This window comes from Salvia hispanica, chromosome 4 (genome assembly GCF_023119035.1).
Source record: "Salvia hispanica cultivar TCC Black 2014 chromosome 4, UniMelb_Shisp_WGS_1.0, whole genome shotgun sequence".
Taxonomy (NCBI): Eukaryota; Viridiplantae; Streptophyta; class Magnoliopsida; order Lamiales; family Lamiaceae; genus Salvia; species Salvia hispanica.
The window spans coordinates 55,682,436-55,706,866 of record NC_062968.1 but is presented as its reverse complement, the minus strand read 5'-3'; the positions used below and the strand labels follow the sequence as shown (position 1 = coordinate 55,706,866).

The following is a 24,431-nucleotide window of genomic DNA, read 5'->3' as shown; positions in this document are numbered from 1 at the left end:
TTTTATAATAGACTCATATTTTACTAACTAATTCCACTTCCATTTTATTATAAAGTTAATATATAAAGTAGGGATCATATTTCATTCACTTTTTTCATGATTTTTCACTATAATTTTTAAAATTCAGTGTCAACTCAAATGGTGTCAATGGGAGATGGATAGAGTATACAACAACAAATTCATAACCTTCATTGAAGGCTCATCCTATTGTTCCAAACATCACTTGTGCACTAAATCACAATACATTACGTACGTCCTTTGATTAATTCCCCTCTCTATTAAACTAGTACTGGATTAATTAAATATGCTTCCCTATCGCATGTCTACACATCTTTAGTTTGTCAATATAACTCTTTGCACATTACTATTTTATATTCACATCGTGAAACACGTAAAGTTACTTCCATCCATTGTTTAAAGAGACCTTCCGCCAACTATATATGGAGTAATATAGATTATTCCTCATAAAGGAAGCATAATTTCAATGGCTGTAAAAATCGTGGAGACTCACTCCCTCTCGCCACCACCACCACCCTCCGGCGCCGATCAGTCGCTCCCTCTCGTATACTTCGACATGATATGGCTCGACTTCATCCTCACCGAGACTCTCCACTTCTACCCCCTCAAATGCTCCCAATCTCATTTCCTCAACACCATCCTCATCCACCTCAAAAACTCCCTCTCCCTCGCTCTCCAACACTTTTACCCTCTATCATCCAACATCATCTTCCCCCTCACCCCCTCCGCCATGCCGTCCACCGCCCCCGCCGCGCTCCCCCTCACCGTCGCCATCTCCGACGCCGACTTCGCCATCCTAATCTCCAACTCCCCCAAACCCTCCGCCGAATTCCATCAATTCGTCCCACAATTGCCGCCGCCGCTTCTTCACTCCTCCGCCGACATCCGATTCAGCCCCGTCGCGATCCAACTCACCTTCTTTCCCAACGAGGGTTTCTGCATCGGCCTTACCGTCCATCACGCCATCTGCGACGCCAGCACGCTCTCCCGCTTCCTCCGCACGTGGGCCGCCTTCAACAGAGGCGAAGATTCAGATTCAGATTCTATCAAGAATCTTCTCCCTTCCTACTCCCGAGATTCCATCCAAGATTCCAACAGACTAACCGTATTCCGTTGGAATCAAATCAAGAAAAGCAAACCAACGGTTTCACAAACACTCCCTCCTCCTAATTTTCACAAACTACTCCGAGCAACGTTCAAAATCAGCGATTCCCAAATCAAGAAGCTCAAGAGCTTCGCCATGATCAAGAATCCTTCCACTTTCGTGGCGGTCTGCGCTCATATCTGGACCACCATGGCCAGAACGGATGCGGCAGCGGAGGATGCCAACGACGAGCCGTACTACTTAGGCTCTCCCGTTGACTGCCGCCGCCGCCTCATTCCGCCGCTTCCGGACAGCTACTTCGGCAACTGCGTGATGCCTTTGATCGCGGTCTCCACGCGCGAAACGCTGAGAGGGAATGGGGGGTTTGCGGCGGCGGTGGCGGCGGTTGTGGCGGCTATTGAGGTTGTCGGAAAAAGCACGAGGGTGTCGGAGTTTTTTTACAATCGATCGGAGATAATGTCGGAGTTGGTCGGGAAGAAGGCGGTTTGGATCGTGGGATCGTTGAGGATTGATCATTATGGTGCAGATGCAGATTTTGGATGGGGGGAGGCAGTTAAGTATGAATGTATTCATACTGATTATCAGGGAGTTGTTCATCTTTGTAAAGGTAGAGAAGGAGGAGTGGAGTTTGGGTTGTCAATGGAGAAGGATAAGATGGGTATTTTTGCAGATGTGTTTCACAAAAACCTCATCTTCAATAGCAATTTGTAATTGGGTGAATTGTCGATAAAATCAACTTGGTTATGCAATTTTGTAATTTGCAATTACTCCCTCCGTCCCCTATTAAGAGTCACATTTTTCCATTTCGGTCCGTCCCTAATTAAGAGTCACACTTCATTTTTACCATAAATAGTAAATAGGTCTCACATTCCACTAACTTAATTCCAGTGTTTCAAAATCCGGACCGGACCGGCCGGTTCAACCGCGAACCGGCAAGTAGTCCAGTCCGGTTTACCCCTAAAAACCGCTAGTACATTGAATCGCCGTGAACCAGTGGAACCGGCCGGTCAGACCGGTCCGACCGTGAACCGGAAACCGGTTTTTCACCTTTTCAAAATATTTCTTTTTAAATTTGTTGTTGTTAGGGCTTGAACATGTGACCTCATTTCTAAATACCAACTCCTTTACCACTCCACCACATCATCATTTTGTAAAATTATGAACATTAATTATTCTTATATATTAAATCTGAAATTCTTTTTCCACTAAAACTAATAATTTATTTTAATTTTATATTATTTTAAGAGAATGTTAATTATAATATATTTCTTATATTTTAATTATACTTTTACAATCACTAATATTTTACAATATATGAGTTTATAATTGTACATAGAGTTTAATATTAGTTTTTAATATTGTGTATTATAATTTATTTTTGTATTTAAACATATGGTCATTAAAATTATAATATACTAATACAAGACTTGTTTTCTATAATAATACTATTAAATATATAACACTATAATATTTATTGATAAAATATTTAATTAAATCTTATTGTCATTAAAATTATAATATACTAATACAAGACTTGTTTTCTATAATAATACTATTAAATATATATTACTATAATATTTATTGATAAAATATTTAATTAAATCTTATTATTTACTACTACTAAATAAACAAATATATATATATATATATATATATATATATATATATATAAACAGTATTCCGGTTCAACCAATGGTTCGACCAGTGAACCGGTTGAACTAGTAACGACGCCGGTTCGCCGGCCGATCTGATTTTTAAAACATTGCTTAATTCACTCACATTTTATTATAAAACTAATATAAAAAAATGAGTCTCACATTCCACTAACTTTTTCAATCAACTTTTCTTTACATTTCTTAAAACCCGTGTCCGGTCAAAGAGTGACTCCTAATAGGAGACGGAAGGAGTATAAGATATATGATCGTTCACGTGTAATATACAAGTAAAAGGAATTATTTACTTAATTGACAACATCGTTAATTAAATATCTTAACGTGACATTCACTAATAATTTTCTAACTATCTTATCAAATGTAATTTCAACAATTTTTTGTTGTAAAATAAAAAAGAATAGATTTAAAATCAATGGTTTTTTTATTTAATTTTTAAATCGGGAGACAGAACTAAAATTTGATCATTTTTTCCGACCATGATGTGACCTCTGTAATTTTCTGCTACTTATTTTGCAATGGCAGTGATAATCGTACATAATTGTATGTACATCATCGAACTTTTTTTAACATTTTATATTAAAAATTAATGGATTTAAAATAAATTTTATACTAATCATTGTGCTAACACTTATTTTTTTATTAAATACAATGTAATTAATTCAAATCAAACACAAAATCATTACAATTTGACATAAAATTTCTATATCACTTTTTTCTTATTGCTATATATAATACAAAAAATAACATAATAATTTTTAAGTAAATTTTGTTAAATTTAAAAATTTAAGTATATTATTTATATTTATCTTTTCTCTTTTGTACGGGCAATTAATTTTGAAGTGGAAATGTTCCATCTATGTCTTCGTGCAAGGTAGGTAGGAATATTTTAACTTTATTTAATTCGAAACTACTTAAATGGGGACATGATGTTTTTTTATTAGATGATTGAGTTTAGATTTGATTGGATGATGAAAGAGACATATTTGGGCCCATTGATTGCATCTCTCTATGTATTTGGTTATTCATTACACATTACACATTTTTACACTATATATGCTTTTATAAACACAACTTAAATGTAATAACGTTTTTCTCAATTTTTATTTTTGTAATTATTATTTTATATAATTTGAAAATATGTATCACAATTAAATTTAATATTCAATATAGTTAAAAATATAAATTTTGATTGCATTAAAACTTGTATATATTGTACACTACCAAGTCCAAGGCCCGAGAACACAATACATTGAGTCATTGACCCATCCAAACGAATCGGGTGCGTTTATGGTTTTTCCGCGTGTGCTAACATGTTGTGTTGAAGCAGATTGTCATTATTCATTAATCATAAGTGGAATTTTTTAAGTCAATCCTTGTATATATATGGGCCCTAAAATGCAAATTCACAATAACACCAATCCAACTTAGTCTTCACAAAATTAATTTATTCGAATACAATAGATATTTGACACTATAACCCATCAAAGCATCAACTAATCGGAATAGCTATATTACAATATACGGTAGTAGATTCAATTGATCATAATCAAATGTGTAAAGGAAGAGGATCCACGTAGAGAGATGCAATCAATGGGCCCAAATACTTTTCAGGGTAAGTGAAGCCATCTTCTTTATTAGTGTAAGTGATCTCAGCCATTCGACCATAGTTTAGGAGTTGTTCCAACATTTCCTTAGGCACTGAGCTACTCCCCTTAACCCACTCTGCAGTTATATCTTTCCATCCATTCTCAACAAGCTCCACAAACTCATTAATCGCTTCTTGCTTCGACACGCCTTTGTCTTTCATGTAGCAATCCACCACCGTCCGCAATTTTCCTTCCCTATTCTCCCGCTTCATCGTCAAATATAAAACTCGTCATTTGCAATTATAGAGACGCAGAAAAAAATATTGGTAGATAAACAAACAAACAAAACATAAGGCGTAATTTTACATTAGCTAAAAGCTAGCTAGTAATTAATCCTTTCTGCTTCTCTGTAGTAAGGGACAACGAAGGATTTTCCTTGCTTTTCCGCATCAACCAATAAATCTTCATATGTACTCATAATGAATCTATAAACAACTTTCATGAAATCAGGGAGCACATCAATCTCATCCAAATTCCACCTGAGAAAATTTAAAATTATTATATTAGTACTTACTTTTGCTGTAATTTTTCTCCAATTTGTTAAGGCAAAAAAATAAGAGATTCGTCAAAGAAAAAGATAATACTCCTATATGATTTATAAACTCGTACCAAGTCAAACCGAGACATTTAATGATAGATGAAAGGCGTGTATTAATGTACCTCTCGAGAATCTCGGTGAAAAGATCATTCTCCTCAATTGTAGCATAATTATCATAGGTGTCATCCATAATCAAAACAAGTTGCATGTTTTTTGCAACAATTACTCGAATGTAAGAGTATTGAGGTTCGTAGCGAAACGCATTGCCCCAAAGATAAAACTCCACAACTCTGTCTCTTGCATATGGCAGTTTGTTCTTTAGGTCAAATTTATCCCACCACCTTCACCACAAAATAAGGCATGTTGGCATTTTTTATTTTACTTAAAATTTATTCAAAAAAATCATGTTATACTAATGAATTTTACCTTGTGAGTTCAACCAACTCTTTCTTGTAGATATTCTGCAAGAAATTGAAATTGAGTTTGGCTAATTTAAGAAGTAATTCATCGGTTGTTCCTTCTCTTTCATAGATGGAAATGTAGAATCGGATATTTAATATTGGAAGGCCTCTATGAATGGAGTGCTTCAAAGCTTGCTGCACTTTCTCTTTCACAATGGGAGACTGATCTAATGATGATAGCATTTGATTCAATTGATCCACTGTGAATTTTGCAGCTTCGTCTAATATTTTTTCGTTGCGAATTCGGACATGAGCTGCCTCGTACAAACTTAGGATGCATTTGATGTCGCTGCCATGGCTTTCCGGTTTCCATTTGCTGTCTTTCTCCACAAATTTGTTGAAAACATCTATGTATAAAATTTTATTGTAATAAATAAAATTCATTGATCTTGAGCATAAAAATATTTTTCTTGCTAAAATGTTATTTTTATAATTTAAAAATACTGTTATTCAGAATAAACTATTTTGAATAAAATAATTATTTTTAAAAATAAAAATTACGAATGTATATAAATAAAATTTTAGTTTCTTATACTCCGTAGATAATAATTTTAATCATAACACATAAAAGTTATTGTTTTTATAAATAAATTAAATTTGTATGAATAGCTCAATATAAATTTGAATTACCCTGATTTATCAATTAATAAGAAATTAAAAATGTTTATGGTATATAAAACTTAACAGAAGAATCAATTTTTTTCGTAAATGGTACAGTAACAAATTAATAAAATCAAATTGATAGTGTAAAACTAGAGAAAACTAAGAACTGTATTTTTTATTAAATTATTGATTTATTTAAACTAAAATTTATGAAGATTAGTTTGGTCATCATTATTTGTTTTCTAAATGATGGTAGTACATCATTAAAGTATTAGTAAACTAAATATACAATAAATATATAAATACAATGATATTATAATATTTTATTTAAATATATATATATCCATAAATAAATGCATATAAAAAAACCAAAATTAAAAATATCTATCATAAATAATGTGGATCTCATGAAAGCAAATTACTCTCGTACATAACTCCAAAGTTTAAGTTATATCCTTAAATAGGTCTAATTAATATGCACAATTTAATATAAAGGGTGACATAGTAAACATACAAAACATAAATTTAAATAAAAATCTAAAACAATCTAAAATTAACCTGATTATGACATTATGGTTTAGAGATATGATGTCAAGTATTTTTCGTTCTCGTAATTTGTGATTATGATTTCGCTAAATGCTATCTATGGGAAGAAAAGATATCATTAACTATTTTATAGATCATGTGGGTGTACTGCCGTCTTTTATTTTTCCTTTTTTTTAGGGAAGCGTAATGGTACAATTTAATTACTACTAATTTTTTTAATATAGGAGTACAGGACAAAAAACTATGGAGTCTACCTGTTCAAAATATAAAAGATCTTAGTTGTGATGAATTTACATCTCGAGATGAAATATGGAAAAATGGTTGAAAATTTTATGAAATTGGTTAAATTTTAGTCCATGTAACATTTCTTAAAAATAGTTTATAATTATAGGTTTAAATTTGTTTCTAAATATCGGCAGAAAAAAAATCAGGTTCTTATATATTTACTATATTTAATTTTATTGTTTAAGCTATATAACAAGTGAATAGAGGTCTTCGTTTAGCTCGAAAAGTATAAGAGAGACTGGCGAAAGGTGGACCAAGTGAGAGAAAGTTTTCATATTTAAAGTGAGATTAGTTTTTATGAAGGATAATGCTACGTGGCCACATTATGGCTAGCCATAAAATGGCATTCTAGTAAATTTTTTATATTATGGCTATTAATGATTCAAACACCTCAGTTAATGCTCTAATAACTTTACACTATTACCCTTCTATTTAATTGTAGTTGTTTTTATTGATTTCATTTCTCTAATCTAGTTCTTTCTTTTTTAGATTCATTCATTTTTTAATTTTCTATTTTCAGTGATTTATTTTTAAACTATTTTTTATTTTAAGATTAAATTTTATCTTTTTTTAAAATATTTATCTATTATACCATACTAAAATTGAAATCAATAATAGCTTATAAGTTGTGATACGGTCATATAGCCTATAATATTTTTATTATGTTATATTTTAAAAGTATCGATTATACTATAAACATAGTGTGCATAAAATATAACTTCATAAATCAATATATTAATTATTGTTTTATATACTAAGGTATATAGTAGTTGTATTTACACTATTATCTTTTTCTCTTTAATTTAAACACACTATGTTAGGTTCTAACTTAATTTTATTTTAAAAATTCATTAAATCTTAAATAGATTATACTTTTTAAAAACATAAAATTTCCAATTCCCTGCAAGTCTCTACCATCTCCCACTCTCTTACAAATATCAAAATACTTTCCAGCATTAGTATATTAATCTATGAGCTTATAATATACTACTATTATATTTTGAAATTACGTAATCATATCATAATAGTTTATATATTAATATACTTTCCAATTCCAAGTCGTGATATAATCTAATAATAATAGTAATTAATATTATTATTGTTAATATAGATTATAATATGTGCTACTCCATGATACCGTTAGTCCATTACCATTACCATTACCATTACCGTTATTTTATCTTAGTACTTTTACTTATTATTTTACTTTGTATGTAGTAAGATGTTAAAAATAGTAATGATGATAGTATAAATTAATCACCTACATTCAAAATGAGCTAGCTGATGGAATTACTTCTAAAACTATGATAATTAAGATTAATTTTATAAATGATTACTAAACTATACTACTTGTACCAAATTAATTAAAAAAAATTATTTCTATCAAAACGAATACTTATAGTATTCTTTAATGTTTTCTTCTATTTTTTAATTATATTATTACAAATAAAAATTATAATCTTACAAAAATATTCAAATTAAATTAAATTGATAAACTATTTAGTTACCACACCATTATTTGTTCAAAATAATGTAAAAAACATAATATCAACATGGAATTTTATTTGAAGGGACTTCTTTCCGTATTTTGAATTACCTCTCATCTTGGGCATACATGAGTGATGGTAGTTGTTACTTTGCCTATATGCAAAGTGCATTACTTTTTAATGTTTTATCATGAAGTTACTGTAATTGTAATTTTAAATAAATGCAATTGCAAATATAATGATTATTGTACTAAATTCAATTGATAAATATTTCAGTAATTCAAATTGAATATAGTATCAATTGAAATTTTAATTATTCAACTAAATGAAGATATAATGAATCTAAGAACGACTAAAACACTAAATTATTTCATTAAATATAAAGATCAATTTAAAATTTTTAATTAATAAATTGAGTCGAAGAGCAATTGAAACTTCAATTGAATTTAAGATAAGTTGAATTTATAATCATTCAAATAATAAAAAATGGAATAAATGCATTAGTATATGATTAATAGATTTCAAGATAATGCTTATTATTAAATATTAATAAATTTATGTTATGGTTCAATAATAAAAAACTAAGTAATATTTATTGAACAATATATCATATCATATTTGTAAATCAACGTAGAATCAATCTATAATATGTTTAATAAACAGTATACGTATAAATTTATAATAAAAGGAAATGAAACTGATGTAGATAAACTACTGTATAATAATCAAAAGTTATAAAAAATATTTAAACATCACAACAACACAAATGTTGTACTATTTCAAGTAAAAGGGTACAATAGTCCTAATATATTTGATGTTTTTTAGGTAAACTGATTTTGATGAATTAGCAATAACTACACCATATTTATTAATTTTTTAAGTGTGTGGCTGGCCACATTATGGCCATTTAGCATCACTCTTTTGTGAACATCCCAAAGAGACAAATTAGTGAAAATTGATACTCTCCCGTCCCAAAAAAAAAATGACATTTTGGGAAGTAATTATGAAAATTAATGCATAATTGGTAAAGTAAAAGAGATGAAGAGAAAGGTAGTTAAAATAGTGTTAATGAATAGTTAAACTCACATTATTATTACTGTTTAATGGTGGCCCCTAGTAGTATAAGTTGTAAATATATTGATGAATATTTGTAATGAGTTTGGAAGAACTTTTCACAAGTTAATGGAAATGAAATATTTTTATGGAAGGGAGGAAAAAGAAAAATGTCCTTATTTTTATGGGACAGATGGAGTATTACTTAAGGAGTACTTATTCCGACTCACTCAAGATGTCCACATTCTTGAGTGACGCGAGTTTTTGGAAGAGTTGTTAGATGAAGTAAACAGAGAGAAAAAGTTGTTAAATAGTTAATGAGGAGAAAGAAAACAGAGGTTTATTTTCAAATATAGAAAGTGAACATCTTAAGTATGACAAACTAAAAAGGAAAAACAGACATCTTAAGTGGGACGGAGTGAGGACTACTAATATTTAGTATTTACCTCGGCATTATTCTTTATTCTATTTGCATTTCTCTGATTTGCGTTGTTGATATCACTGGTACGCTGGTAGTAAAAGCAAATCCGACGACGCATCACATCCTTATCACTTTTATTAAAGTGGATATATTATAGTATATGATTTAGGATAGTGATAAGATACAAACTCTATGTATAGTACAAACTTCAAAATTTTCAATACAATGTCAACGTAGCGTAAAATTTCAAGATTTGATGTCAACGCAGTGTCCACACAATATCAACACAATGTCAACATGACATCAACTGTTGACACTATATTGATATTTCTGTTGCTATTATTTTGTAATCTGTTGATATTTTTTAACTGTCCAGAATATAGCTTGGATTTTATACAAAATTTAGAATTTGCATTTGATTACAACCTATATGATCCATATATAAAGTAAATTTTTATCTTTGCACTTGTTTTTCTAGACTTATGGTCATGGTTAAATTTCATTTTCATCTCTTTTTCTATGTTGTTACTCTTACTATATATTGTTGGTTTTGCGAGTGTTGTGCCTAACTGCTTTAATGTGATAAATGTGTTCAAGTGATTTCAATATGCTCGTATATAATAAGGATCATGGGTATGTAGCCGGAATACTTTTAGTTTTGTGATAGCAATAATACACAAAATAAAATATGATGTGAAATCATATTCACTCTCTCTAAGTAGTAGGTGCACAAGTTTTGGAGAAAATTGAAATGAACAAAGATGTTCTTCATAGGCTAAGGGCATTTTTGTTCAAAAAATTTGAAAAAATAAAAAAGCATTTCATATGTAAATAGGTCAAAATTCAGGAATTTCCCATGATATATTTTTTTTCACAACGCTAGCTAGCGTGCAAAGAACAAATTTCAAGAACTAAAATGTTGTTCACTCTTTAAATATTAACCTAAAAATTAGCACAATGTAAGTCATACTTTATATATTAATTTTATAATATTAAAATATAAATAAAATAAATAATGCATTATGAAATTCATTTATCAATCTAAAAGTAAAATGAAAATTTAAAGAGGCAACGTCTCTTAGTGAGTTACTATCTCAAAACGAAAAAGTGGGTCGACGTGTAATGAGATTGGAGGGTGTACTGTATTTTAACACAATTAACAATGCATTGATTTGATCAACATGTATTAACAATGCATTGATTAGATTTAACATGAGTAATTACAAATTTTTGTATCGTGCAGTGCAATGATACTCGCAGTGCTGTAAATTATTTCATATTCAAATCTGAGAACTTGAAATTTAAATTCATTGGCTAGACAACACAATATCAAGACAGGAGTACTACTAATAGATAATGAAAAAAAGGTATGAAAAGAACAATGACATGAAAACTGAATTAAATATGCAAGGATCGGTGGGATACAATTCAGTCTCTAATTTTAGTTGAGACACTAACAATAAGGACATTTTTGACCCATTCATGAGTAAACAAATTAAATCTCATGAAACACTACAAAAAAATGTCAGTTTACCGACGGAATTACCAACGGATAATTTTGCGCTATGAATATTCCGTCGCTAATGTTTTTCCTTTTATAATTAATGTCCTTTCCGTTGGTAGTTCCGTCGGTAACAAATATTTACCGACGTGTTCTTTATCGACAGACAATTAATGTCCCTCGGTAAAGAACTCCTCCGTAAATTTTTTGTTTATCGACGAAATTACCAAATCCTTATAAAACTAATATTTTAAAAGTAGGACCCATATCCCACCAACTTTTTCAACTCACTTTCCATTAAATTTCTTAAAACCCGTGTCGGGTTAAAATGAGTAAAATTATGTGGGACGGATGAAGTATGTCCCTCGATTGATTCCCTTCTCCATTAAACATAGTCAATTTTATAAATTATTTCTGGATCAATTAAACCTGCTTCCCTATCACATGTCTACACTCTACACCCCTTTAGTTTTGTCATTATAGCTCGTCGAAGTTTGATCAGTTCTATTTTATAATCACATCCTGAAACCCATTAAGTTACATCCATTGGTTAGAGAGACCTTCCACCAACTATATATGGAGTAATATAGATTATTCCTCATAAAGAAAGCATAATTTCAATGGCTATGAAAATCGTGGAGACTCACTCCCTCTCGCCACCACCCTCCGGCGCCGATCAGTCGCTCCCTCTCGTATACTTCGACATGGAATGGCTCGACTTCATCCCCACCGAGACTCTCCACTTCTACCCCCTCAAATGCTCCCAATCTCATTTCCTCAACACCATCCTCATCCACCTCAAAACCTCCCTCTCTCAAACCCTCAAACACTTTTACCCTCTCGCATCCAACATCATCTTCCCCCTCACCCCCTCCGCCATGCCCGCCACCGCCCCCGCCGCCCTCCCCCTCACCGTCGCCATCTCGGACGCCGACTTCGCCACCCTAATCTCCAACTCCCCCAAACCCTCCGCCGAATTCCACCAATTCGTCCCTCAAATGCCGCCGCCGCTCCACTCCTCCGCCGACATCCGATTCAGCCCCGTCGCAGTCCAACTCACCGTCTTCCCCGACGAGGGTTTCTGCGTCGGCCTCACCGTACATCACGCCATCTGCGACGCCAGCACGCTCTCCCGCTTCCTCCGCACGTGGGCCGCCATCAACAGAGAAGATTCCGAATCCGTCAAGAATTTTCTTCCTTCCTTCTCCCGAGATTCCATCCAAGATTCCAACAGCAACAGACTAACCGTATTCCGTTGGAATCAAGTCAAGAATAACAAACCAACGGTTTCACTAACCCCTCCTCCTCCCAATTTCCACAAACTACACCGAGCAACGTTCAAAATCAGCGATTCCCAAATCAAGAAGCTCAAGAGCTTCGCCATGATCAAGAATCCCTCCACTTTCGTCGTCGTCTGCGCTCATCTCTGGACCTCCATGGCCAGATCGGACGGCGACAACAACGCCGACGACGAGCCGTACTACTTAGGCTCTCCCGTAGACTGCCGCCGCCGCCTTAATCCGCCGCTTCCGGACAGCTACTTCGGCAACTGCGTGATGCCTTCGATTGCGGTCTCCACGCGTGAAACGCTGAGAGGGAATGGAGGGTTTGCGGCGGCGGTGGCGGCGGTTGCGGCGGCTATCAAGGTTGCCGGAAAAAGCGGGAGGGTGTCGGAGTATTTTGAGAATCGGTCGGAAATATTATCGGAGGTTGTCGGGAAGAAGGCGGTTTGGATCGCGGGATCGTCGAGGATTGATCATTATGGTGCAGATGCAGATTTTGGATGGGGAAAGGCAGCTAAGTATGAATGTATTCATACTGATTATCAAGGAGCTTTGACAGCTGTCCATCTTTGCAAGGGTAGAGAAGGAGGAGTGGAGTTTGGGTTGTCAATGGAGAAGGGTAAGATGGGTATATTTGCAGATGTGTTTAACAAAAACCTCGTCTTCAATAGCAATTTGTAATTGGATGAATCGTCAATAAAGTCAATTGGTTCTGCAATTTCTAATTTGCAAAATTATTCTATATATGCTTTGTTTTCTTTAGTGAGAACATCGTTTAAATATGCATTGTTTTCTTTATTGAGAACATCGTTTAAATTATCTTAACGTTACACTCACTAATAGTTTTCTAACTATCATATCAAATGTGATTTCATTAATTCTTTGTTGTAAAATAAATAGGAATAGATTTAAAATTAATGGGTTTTTTTATTTATTTTTAGAATTGGGAGATGGAGCGAAAATTTGAGCATTTTTTTCCGACCATGTGACTTCAGTATTTTTCTGCTCGTTATTTGGAAACTATTCCCTCCGTCCCACATAATTTGAGACACTTTGACCTGACACGGGTTTTAAGAAATCTAATGGGGAGTGAGTTGAAAAAGTTGGTGGGATGTGCGTCCTACTTTTAGAGTATTAGTTTTATAATAAAATGTGAGTATGAATGAGTTAGAGCATCTCCGGTGGCGGATTTCCACTAGGACTTCCCACAAAAACCTCCTGCCACGTTTGATACGATCATGGAAGCCGCGCGTCAAGGATTTCAACTACAGTTGGATTCAACTAGAAATCATCCTATTGTAATGACATCCGAAAGCTATGAAACTACCACCATTGTCTTCGTCTTGGAAACAGCTTCGCGTGGGTATCTTGCACATCCCAATCGGAGTCCAAATGAGGGAGTTATGGCAGTTTTACGGAAGTCGCGCAGAGAAGGCCGGGAGCTTCGGGAAAAACGCCCGACCGGGCGTTTCGCTTGTGAAAATCGCCCGGGGACAGGGAAAACGCCCGGGCCGGGCATTTTGGCATGTGAAAAACGTCCGACCGTGCGATTATGCCGATTTTTAGATTTTGTGGGCCAACTTTCTATTTTTGGACCCATAGTATAAATACCTCTTGATGTCATTTCTTTTCTTTAGGTTTTTGCTGAATTATATGCTTGAGAACTTTGTTTCCTCTTGGAGAGGGTTTCTATCCAATTCCTAGATTTAGGTTGCTTGAATCCATCAATTGCTAGTTCAAGCATGGGATTTCCATCAATTGCTAGTTCAAGCATGGATCAAGTAGAGGTATGCTTTGAGGTTTGTGGTTCCCTTGAAGATCTAGCCATGGATGCATGTTAGTATGTTGTAAGTGTCTTAGCTTGCCTCATCAATGACTATGTATCACAATTTCCACTCTATCCAATGTTACTTCTTGTTTTGATCATCTTAATTTCCTAAATTCTTGTTGGGTTGCCATTATTGATACAATAGAAAATCTACTTCACAAAAATATTAGATCAATCACCTACAAATTGGGTAAATCCTTGGGAAATGGATCACAAAATACATGGATCCACATCATTTTACTAGGACTTCCACTAGGACTTCCCATCCCACTGCACAATGTAGGACTTCCGGAAATAAAATAAATTCACAATTACTCAATGTACGGAATTAAAATGTCAACGAGCTGTATTTATAGAGTTTTAAAAAAAAATAATTAAATTTTAAGTCGGACATCTGACCGTGACGTCCGACCCACGCCACAATGGCGGACGTCCGCCCGCCCGTCGCGCGGATATCCGAGGACATCCGACGTCCTCACGGGACGTCCGTATCCGAGGCGATGTGTTCCAATGGCGGACGTCCCGGTCGCCCGTCGCGAAAGTCTGACCGGACGTCCGCCGTTGGAGATGCTCTTAGTGGAATATGAGGCCCACTACAAAAAATGGTAAAAATGAAGTGTGTCAAATTATATGGAACGATCCAAAATGGAATAGTGGGTCAAATTATGTGGGACGGTCGGTGAAGTACTAATTTTGAAGTGGAAATGAAATTAAATTCAAGAATATATCCGCGAATTTAATTAATTGTTCCATCTATGTCTTCGTACAAGGTAGGTAGGAAGATTTAACTTTACTTTCAACGGAAACTAATGATGTTAAGTGGGGACATGATGGCTTTTTATCATAATGATTGATCGAAAGTGTGCATATATATAGATTTGATTGGATGATGAGAGTCTTATTATTCGCTTTGTCCCATATATTCATATTTACAATTTCGGTTAGTCCACAGAATATTGTTCGATTTGTTTTGTTTTTTATTTCCTTTTATTATTATTTTTTTTTTCCAATTTTGATAAGTGGATTTATCTTCCATTAACTCATTATACTGTATATAAAATTAATATACTTTCATCCATCAATGAACTTCTCATTTTGTCATTTTTTATCTGTCCAATAAATTTCCCATTGCTTTTATAATACCTTTCGTAATGGACATCACATTCCACTAATTTTATCTTAACTTACTTTCTACTCCTTTCGTCTACGAAAAATAGACCATATTTGTCATTTTTTGTAGTTCACAAAAAATAGAACATGTTTAAAAAATGAAAGTTTTCAACAACTAATATCTCACTTTTTTTCTTCTCTTTCTTTATCAATTCCACATTAAAACTCGTGTCATTCACAATGTGTCCTATTTTTCGTGGGCATAGGAAGTACTATAATTCTTAAAGCTCGTGTCCAATCTAATGTACCCTTACATTAATGGATGATCAAGGGACTATATAAAAGTGAGACTCACCTTCCGTTAAAATTTTCAACTCTCTATTCTTCACATTTCTAAAAACCCAAGTTGTGTCAAATGTAGATATAACACATCGATCCATCCAACCCTGAATTGGGTGCGTTTATGGTTTTTCACAGCTTAGCGTGTAATTAGCATGTTGTGTTGAAGCAGATTGTCATTAATCTATGTTTGGTTGCACGGATTCTGTCTGGGAAAGTAATCTGATTCCTTAAATTTTAAATTCTTGCGTTTGTTTCGATTTTTAATCAAACTGGGAAAGTAATCAGAATCCCGGAACAAGGAAAGTTAGTACAACTTTCCAGGATTCTAAATCCTACATTTTCTTAGGTATTCTTTTTCCCGGATTTTGGATTCTTACATATTTAGTTATTTAATAAGTTGAATCTGAGTCCCATTATCCACAAATCCACTCTTAAAGACCGAATCACCGAACCCTACCAAATTAGAGCTTTTAGATCTAGTTTTTTATGGATAAGATACATAAATTTATAAATTATTTTCGCCTTCATCACAAGCCTATTTTAATTCATCTGAACGTAAATAAGTCATACTAACATGTTACGAAGATTTAACTTCGTTCCAGAATATATTACTTCATTCTAGTAGGTTATTACTTCATTCTAGTAGGTTTTTACTTCATTCAAGTAGGTTTTTACTTCATTCCAGTACGTAAATGTGGTTTCGCCGTCGCGTGCCGTTCTTTCTCTCTACAATATCTATCACCAACGCCATGGCGCTAATATGGTTTAATAAACACATGGAATAATGTAATAAATTATTGGAATGAAGGATGTGTAGAAGCATTTGAAGTACAGAATGGAGTAATAAACCTATATAATGAAGTAAAATGGGCTTGTAATGAAGCCGAAAATTTTTTCACAGCAGCACATCTCATCAAAAAAACTAGATCTAATGGCCCAGATTTGGTCTCTAGTTCGGTCTTTAAAATTGGTTCGACATTGATCACAACGAATCTTATACAATTATTATTATTATTATTAAATAAATAAAGATTTTTTTAAAAAAATAATTTAAAATAATGAATCTTACTCTATTTAATGTAATTATAATAACTAACTATAATTACACTATAATTATAATAATAATAATAATTATTATATTATTATAAATAATAATTATTAATATAATTATTTAAATTATGTATCATAATACTAATAATAATAAATGTTATTACCATTTTATAAACTAATTAATTAACAAAGCTCCATGAAATTTTGAAATTATAAATTTTATTCAATAATAATATCAATAAATATTTAAAATTATAAGAATATGTATATATATTATAATATAAACTAATAAATTAAGAAAATCTTAATTAAATTATTTAAGTTGTCGTTATAATAAATAAAATAATATATTATTATACTCTTTTAATCAATAATTTATTAAAGGAATCTTAATATAGTATTAAAATTATTATTATTATTTAATCAAATATGAAATTTAAAATCTTGATATTTTCCAAACACAAGAAAGTTAAGTTGTTAGGAATCATATTCCAAGGATTTATTTTCCTAGAAATCATATTCCTTGCCAACTTTACTTTCCCGGCAACCAAACAGTGAAAATTTTTAAATCATTCCTTACGTGGGCCCTATAATGCAAATTTACAATAACACCACTCCAACATAGTCTTCACAAAATTAATTATTCGAATATAATAAATTTTGACACTATAACCCATCAACACTAATCGGAATAGTACAATATATGGTAGTAACATCAAAGCCCATTTCCAAATTCCACCACTCGTCCTCACACATTAATTGATCATAATCAAATGTGTAAAGGAAGAGGATCCACGTAGAGAGATGCAATCAATGGGCCCAAATACTTTTCAGGGTAAGTGAAGCCATCTTCTTTATTAGTGTAAGTAATCTCAGCCATTCGACCATAGTTTAGGAGTTGTTCCATCATTTCCTTAGGCACTGAGCTATTTCCCTTAATCCACTCTGCAGTTATATCTTTCCATCCATTCTCAACAAGCTCCACAAACTCATTAATCGCTTCTTGCTTCGACACGCCTTTGTCTTTCATGTAGCAATCCACCACCGTCGGCAACTTTCCTTCCCTATTCTCGCGCTTCATCGTCAAATATAAAACTTTGTCATTTGCAATTATAAGACGCAGAAAAAAAAATTGGTAGGTGATATAAATACGACTCAACTTAGTTGAGACAGAGGGAATACTATTTTTATAATTCAGTTCTATAGTTGCTAGAATTTCATTTGATTTATTCTAGGAATATGGAAGTTAGAATCAATTTTGGTGATTAAAATAGCAATTATTTCATTTTACTAAAATGTACAAACATTATGTAGTGTGACTTACTTCATGTGTGCCTAAATCATCGACGGTTCGGCCCAATTTAGCAGTGGAAATGACGATTTTGGGCTCACTGTGAAGCCATTGAACTACTTCCTCATTAACATCAGATTTCATGCCAGGGATAAGAGATGTGAACATCACAAAAATACAGCTTGTAATAACTGCATTTGTCATATATTCCTCAAAACCTGGCATTTGCCTTTCCATAATCCACTTCTGCACTTGATTATAAGCCCTACCAACTTGTATCACCTTATTGTCACCAAATAAAATGAAACATGTGAGTTAGTTCTTGAAATTATTTTAAAACGAATATAGGGAAAACTCGTAAAAAAGATTAAGAGGGACTCTCGTGTAAGATTGTCAAACGGATCAAGACTCATATTCTATTATCACAAAATATCTTCGAACTTGTGAATTTTTGTAATTGGCGGTGATTGATCCAGAACATTAATTCATTGATTGAAATTAGTAATTAGTGAACAAACAAACGACCCAATTTCATATTAACGCCGTGCATATTAGTTCCTGAAGTGTAATGGAACCATATGAATATCGGATTCTCGTGCAAGACTGTCAAACGGGTCAAACACTGGTGGACGCAAATGAAATGCTCAAGGGGCTTGAGCCCCGACCAAACTTAATTATAAATTATTGAAGTTTATAACAACCTAGGGACAAAATGGTAAAAGTTAAGAGACCGGGACTTTCGTGTCAGACTGTCAAACGGGTCAAGAGTTGGCACTTTATGTATGCATACATGTAAAAATTCATGTATTAGCTATAAGTAAAACTTACTGCTTCTTTGTAGTAAGGGACAACATAGGGCTTTCCTTGCTTTTCTGCTTCAACTACATAATCTTCATATTCACTTACAAAAGCTCTATACACAACTTTCATGAAATCAGGGAGCACATCAATCTCATCCAAATCCCACCTAGAAAAATTTAAAGGTACTATATTAGTTTTGATATTTCTCCAATTTGTTAAGAAATTAGAGAAAAAAGTGATTGGTTAAAGAAACACATAAGAAAAAATAAAAATATAATATACCTCTCGAGAATGTGGGTGAAGAGATCATTTTCTTCAAGTGTAGCATAATTATCATAGTTGTCATTCATAGCTGAAACAAGTTGCATATTTTTGGCAACGGCTAATCGAACATAAGAGTATTGAGGTTCGAAGCGTAACCCATTTCCCCAAAGGTAACACTCCACAATTCTGTCTCTTACATGACCAAATTTGCTTTTTATGTCGATTTTATCCCACCACCTTCACCAAAATAAAATCAAACAAATTAATATTATTAAATGGATAATACTCACTTATGAGGTCTTTTAAGGGGACGATGAGCTCATTTCTAACAATAATCAATACTTACCCCTCATATATATAGTTCCATTCCGCAATTTAAAAAATCAGATGAAAAATCATGAATTTGATATCATTTTGCTCAAATTTTACACAAAGGTTAATTTGGTTGATATTGTTCTAATGTGGCATCCCAAAAGTTGTATGTGGACGAATAAACAAATAAGCACATAATTTAGTCACGTCATCAATTTGAAACACTAGGCAACATAACCAACATATTACAACTAGGTAACCCAAATATTTTCCCAGTGGGAAATTTGAGAAAAATGTTAGTAAAATGCATTATTTTTATGGTCAATTTTTAAAGTTGCGGGACATACGAGAATTTGACTAATTCATAATTTTTTTAAAAAATTTATCGGTAGTAAAATATTTCTTGGTTTTACCTCGTGAGTTCAGCCAATTCTTTCCTATAGATATTCTGCAAGAAATTGAAGTTGAGTTTGGCTAGTTTGAGAAGAGATTCGTCGGTTGCTCTTTCTCTTTCGTAGATGGAAATGTAGAACCGGATGTTTAATAATGGAAGGCCTCTATGAATGGAGTGCTTCAAAGATTGCTCCACTTTCTCTATCATAATGGGAGACTGATCTAGTGTTGGTAGCATTTGATTCAACTGATCAACTGTGAGTTTTGCAGCTTCGTCTAATGATTTTTCGTTGTGAATTCGGACGTGAGCTGCCTCGTACAAACATAGGATGCCTTCGATGTCGATGCTATGGCTTTCTGATCTCCATTTGCTGTCTTTATCGACGAATTTGTTGAAAACATCTGCATCATCCCAACACGAAATGCTAAGGAAATCCTTTGCACGAACAAACACGACCCATACTTATAAGGACACAATAGCAACAAACGACAGTTATACAAAGTCTAAATACTCAAAGTTTATAGACAAACACTCGAATAAGTGGTAACTAGTAAATAAAAAATTAGTAAAAATACTAACACTCCCTTTGTCCCATTGTAACTGTGTCGTATTTTATTTTGATTGTTGTGCTATAGTCATGTAATTTTCTTTAATATAAAGATTTAAAAAGTAATACATTCAATCGTTTTTACTTTTCTCTCAAATTATCTTACTAAATACTCATGATAGCGGGTATGACACGAAATTGTCGTGTCCTTATCGTGTCAACAAAGATACCAACATGATAACATTTGATAAAAATCTATGTATCATGTCTAAGGTTAGGTATAATTAATGTCAAACATTCGATAAACAATAAATTGTTTTTTTTTTTTTTTTTTAAGTTTTGTACTGGTCAACTTCTTATTTGAGTACCACAAGTCCATTCTAAATTTTATTACTGATGTCGTTAATGAATAGAATATGCCTCGTAATCTTCTAAATATATGTGACATTGAAATTAAGTGTATCATAATATTAGTATATGCTATTATAGATATATTATTAGATTTGAGAAAGTGATGTTTACTCTCCTAAATACATGTGACATTGAAATTAAGAGTATAATAATTTAGTACATGGGACGAAAAAATAAGTGACATACCGCAAGAAACAGGATACTGATGTTGTCTTAGCAAACGAAACCGAAGCGCAGTAGTGAATACATCATAATTTTCTTCTTCTTCGGAATCATAAATTTGTTTGAGCTTCTCTTCGATTTCGTACTCAAAATGATATGCGACACCCAAACGCTCAATTCTATCGATCAATATCATCAATTTCGTAGACTCCGCAGCCATTAACATACTTCCTATTTCTTTCTTCAATGCTTCCATTGCCTCGGAGTACTTCTCCTGCACCTATATAGACCATTTTTTCCATCAATATATACTTCAGTGCTTTCTAAAATAAAACCCTATTTTCAATATACCAACATATTAATACCTAACGAAACTTCTTAACTTATATTATTTGCAAATTAAACTAACGAAAATATCACAACGGATATGTATTAGTGACGAGGTACATAAATAACTAAAATTAATATTAATTGGTACCTTATTATCGAAAGAAAATGTAGAGAAAATGTCGCCCCACATGCTTGGCTTGTATAAGACAATGGGAGGGCGGATATGCCTCACGTTGCTTGAATAATCACTCTCAATATTTGCTGCAGCCATTTTTTAAAATTAAAATAGTAAGCTTAATTAGCTCTCTTAATTTGTGCTTATGATTTTGGTAAGTGCTATAATATGGAAAGATATCATTCGCCTATATATAGATGTATGCACTAGTTTAGTCATGACGTTGTTTTTTTTGTTTTTTTCCCTTCTTGTGAAAAGTTATTACTATTATTTTTTTTAATGTACAAATTTATAAATTATATTCCCTCCGACCCCCATTAGGAGTAGCACTTTGACTGGACACGAGTTTTAAGAAAGGTAAAGAAAAGTTGGTTGAAAAGTTAGTGGAATGTGGGACCCACTTTTTATATTGGTTTTATAATAAAATGTGAGTGAAATGAGTTAGTGGAATGTGTGACCAACTTACCATTTATGGTAAAAGTGAAGTGTATTTTTTAATTGGGAACAGATCAAAATGAAAATTAGTAACTCTTATTCGGGGACGGAGGGAGTATGTTCAAAGATGGACCATGAGCATAGTAGACGTAGTCAAATTTCACGTGAATTATGCAATATAACGCTGCTATCATATGGATATGAAGACCCCCTCAATCTCGTATTAAATATTTTCAAATATTAGTTGGAATTTATAATTATGCTTAATCTGGGCAGTGGAATATAATAACAGAATTGTGAGTCTGACTCACATTGGACATGGGCCGTGTTTACATAGTTGGATATGGGCCGTATTTATATATATGGATTTTCGTGAGTTGCGTATTTATATAAGAAAAAAAATTAATTAGAACAAAAAATATGGGGAAATTTTATTAATAGTGGCTCATTTTTTTTTCCACGGCACAACTTATTAGAGCATCTCCAATAGCGGTTAGCTCATCGGCTAGTCGATTTGCGTTGCTAGCCGGTCGGCTAGCCGAACTACTGCAACCGGCGAGCGCAGAATCGGCGAGAAATTAGGCGAGCGCACGCCGATTTCCAGGCGCTGGCCAATTCGCTCGCCGATGCGCTGGTCACCATTGCAGGCTAGCGATCAGCGAACGATCGGCCAGCGCAATTTTTTTTTATTATTTTTTTAAATTTTTTTTGAAATACTCCATCCGTCCCAGATTTGTAGTAACATTTTGCCATAAAAGTCAGTCCCACATTTGGAGTAACATTTAGAATTTACCATATTTGTACATAAAATTTTACCCCATTATTCACTAAATTTACACCCAAATGCCATTATCTATATTAAAATAAATCAAAACAAAAATAAAAAAACCAAAAAGTCAAAGAGGGACCCACCTTCAACCAACTCACTTCATTTATTACACACTTCATCATCTCATTTCATTTATTACACACTACATCATCTCACTCCACTATCTCATTCCATTTATTACACATCTACCTCTCACTTCATTAATTACACACTCTACCAATTCCTTAAAACCCGTGCCATAACTAAATGTTACTACAAATGTGGGACGGAGGGAGTACTATATATTCGCGATTATCACGTCATTTTTATTTGCACCACTTGTTTTAACGAGTTTCTCTCTATCTAAATTTCTGTACCCTTGGCAACAGTTGATGGGATTGATGGCGGGCGGGCAGGCGATGCCAGGCGGGGGGCATGCCAGCGGCGGGCAGGCAATGCCGGAGTGGGGAGGTATGCCGCAGATGACGCCGCAGATGATACAACAGATGATGGGGATGATGCCGGTATGGTAGGGGGGTGCAGCCCGGGATGCAGGGGTCGCCGAGGGGGACACGGTCTATCGTCCCAATCTTGACTTTTTGACGGCTTCGTCTCACACATCGACCACAGTGGAGACGCAGTTCACTGGGGATGAGACTTTCTCATTACAGGAGTTGATGATTGATTTCGAGGAGGCGGACACGAACGGGAGGAATAGGGCGGGTTCGGGCCGCGCCGAAGAAGAAGAAGAACGAGGGGAAGAGCAAGGTGGTCGGTGAGTCGTCGCAGCCGGCTGTTGATGACACCACCCCACGGAGGAAGTGGACAGACGATGAGAACGTCGCCCTGTCCAAGGCGTGGATGTCGGTTTGCGACGATCCTCTGGTTGCGAACAACCAGAGGATCGTCAACATGTGAGCTAAGATTAGAGCAGCCTACAAGAGAAACTGTGATGCAAACGAACGAAGGAACGTACGACAATGACTGAACTGGTAGATAAAAAGAACTCAACAAATTGAGAACTTCGGAGTATAAAAACTTAATATCAAATTATTATTTCAAAGTCTCTCTTTTAAGATCAACAGTGAAGCCTTTATATAGGCAAATGGAAATCCTAAACTTATGGAAAGAAAATAACTAAGAAATCCTTAACTTATGGAAAGAAAATAACTAAAAAGATAATAAGCAAAAATAACTAATATTTTTTCCATCTCCTAATTCTATTAACTAGGAAATAAATAAAACCGGAATAATAGTAACTTGCTTAGCCTCCAAGTCATATATTCTAGAACTGCATCATACTCCCCTTCTTGAAAAAGACTCGACCTCGAGTCTGCTTTATTGTAATAACATCTTAACACAATCAAAGTTTCTCCAACTACATCCTTCGTCATGCCATCCGTTAAAGTTTGATTGATATTTTCAACCACCAATTCCGACATCAGCTTATGCACTAAAGGCTGTTTATTTATAACAGCCTCCATATCTTCTCCAGAATGCCATGTATTCAGTGCGAGGACCGATATTTCTTTCTTGATCCAGTCAACTGTT

General features: G+C 33.6%; 4 protein-coding genes across 5 annotated transcripts; 2 read left to right on the top strand and 2 right to left on the bottom strand.

Moving 5' to 3' along the window:
- Positions 1 to 484: 484 nt before the first annotated feature.
- On the top strand, positions 485 to 1,834 carry LOC125221458 (anthocyanidin 3-O-glucoside 6''-O-acyltransferase-like). Its single transcript, XM_048123577.1, has one exon. It carries the CDS (start codon positions 485 to 487, stop codon positions 1,832 to 1,834), a length of 1,350 nt encoding a protein of 449 aa, XP_047979534.1.
- A 2,930-nt stretch (positions 1,835 to 4,764) lies between these two features.
- Positions 4,765 to 8,479, bottom strand: LOC125221457 (cis-muuroladiene synthase-like). The gene is made up of 4 exons (XM_048123576.1): positions 8,473 to 8,479; positions 5,407 to 5,788; positions 5,103 to 5,321; positions 4,765 to 4,921 (listed from the first exon to the last, which is right to left on the bottom strand). The coding sequence occupies exons 1-4, from the start codon at positions 8,477 to 8,479 to the stop codon at positions 4,765 to 4,767; spliced, it is 765 nt and encodes a 254-aa protein (XP_047979533.1).
- Positions 8,480 to 11,957: 3,478 nt separating this feature from the next.
- Positions 11,958 to 13,301, top strand: LOC125221456 (anthocyanidin 3-O-glucoside 6''-O-acyltransferase-like). The gene has a single exon (XM_048123575.1). It carries the CDS (start codon positions 11,958 to 11,960, stop codon positions 13,299 to 13,301), a length of 1,344 nt encoding a protein of 447 aa, XP_047979532.1.
- Positions 13,302 to 17,577: 4,276 nt separating this feature from the next.
- LOC125223847 (gamma-cadinene synthase-like) lies at positions 17,578 to 21,773 on the bottom strand. Of its 2 annotated transcripts, XM_048127146.1 has the most exons (7): positions 21,611 to 21,773; positions 21,157 to 21,412; positions 20,032 to 20,413; positions 19,325 to 19,543; positions 19,070 to 19,208; positions 18,275 to 18,523; positions 17,578 to 18,025 (listed from the first exon to the last, which is right to left on the bottom strand). In XM_048127146.1, the coding sequence occupies exons 1-7, from the start codon at positions 21,731 to 21,733 to the stop codon at positions 17,720 to 17,722; spliced, it is 1,674 nt and encodes a 557-aa protein (XP_047983103.1). In that variant the 5' UTR covers positions 21,734 to 21,773; the 3' UTR covers positions 17,578 to 17,719. The 2 variants fall into 2 exon arrangements, with proteins under 2 accessions (XP_047983103.1, XP_047983102.1); XM_048127145.1 differs by lacking the exon at positions 19,325 to 19,543.
- Positions 21,774 to 24,431: the final 2,658 nt, after the last annotated feature.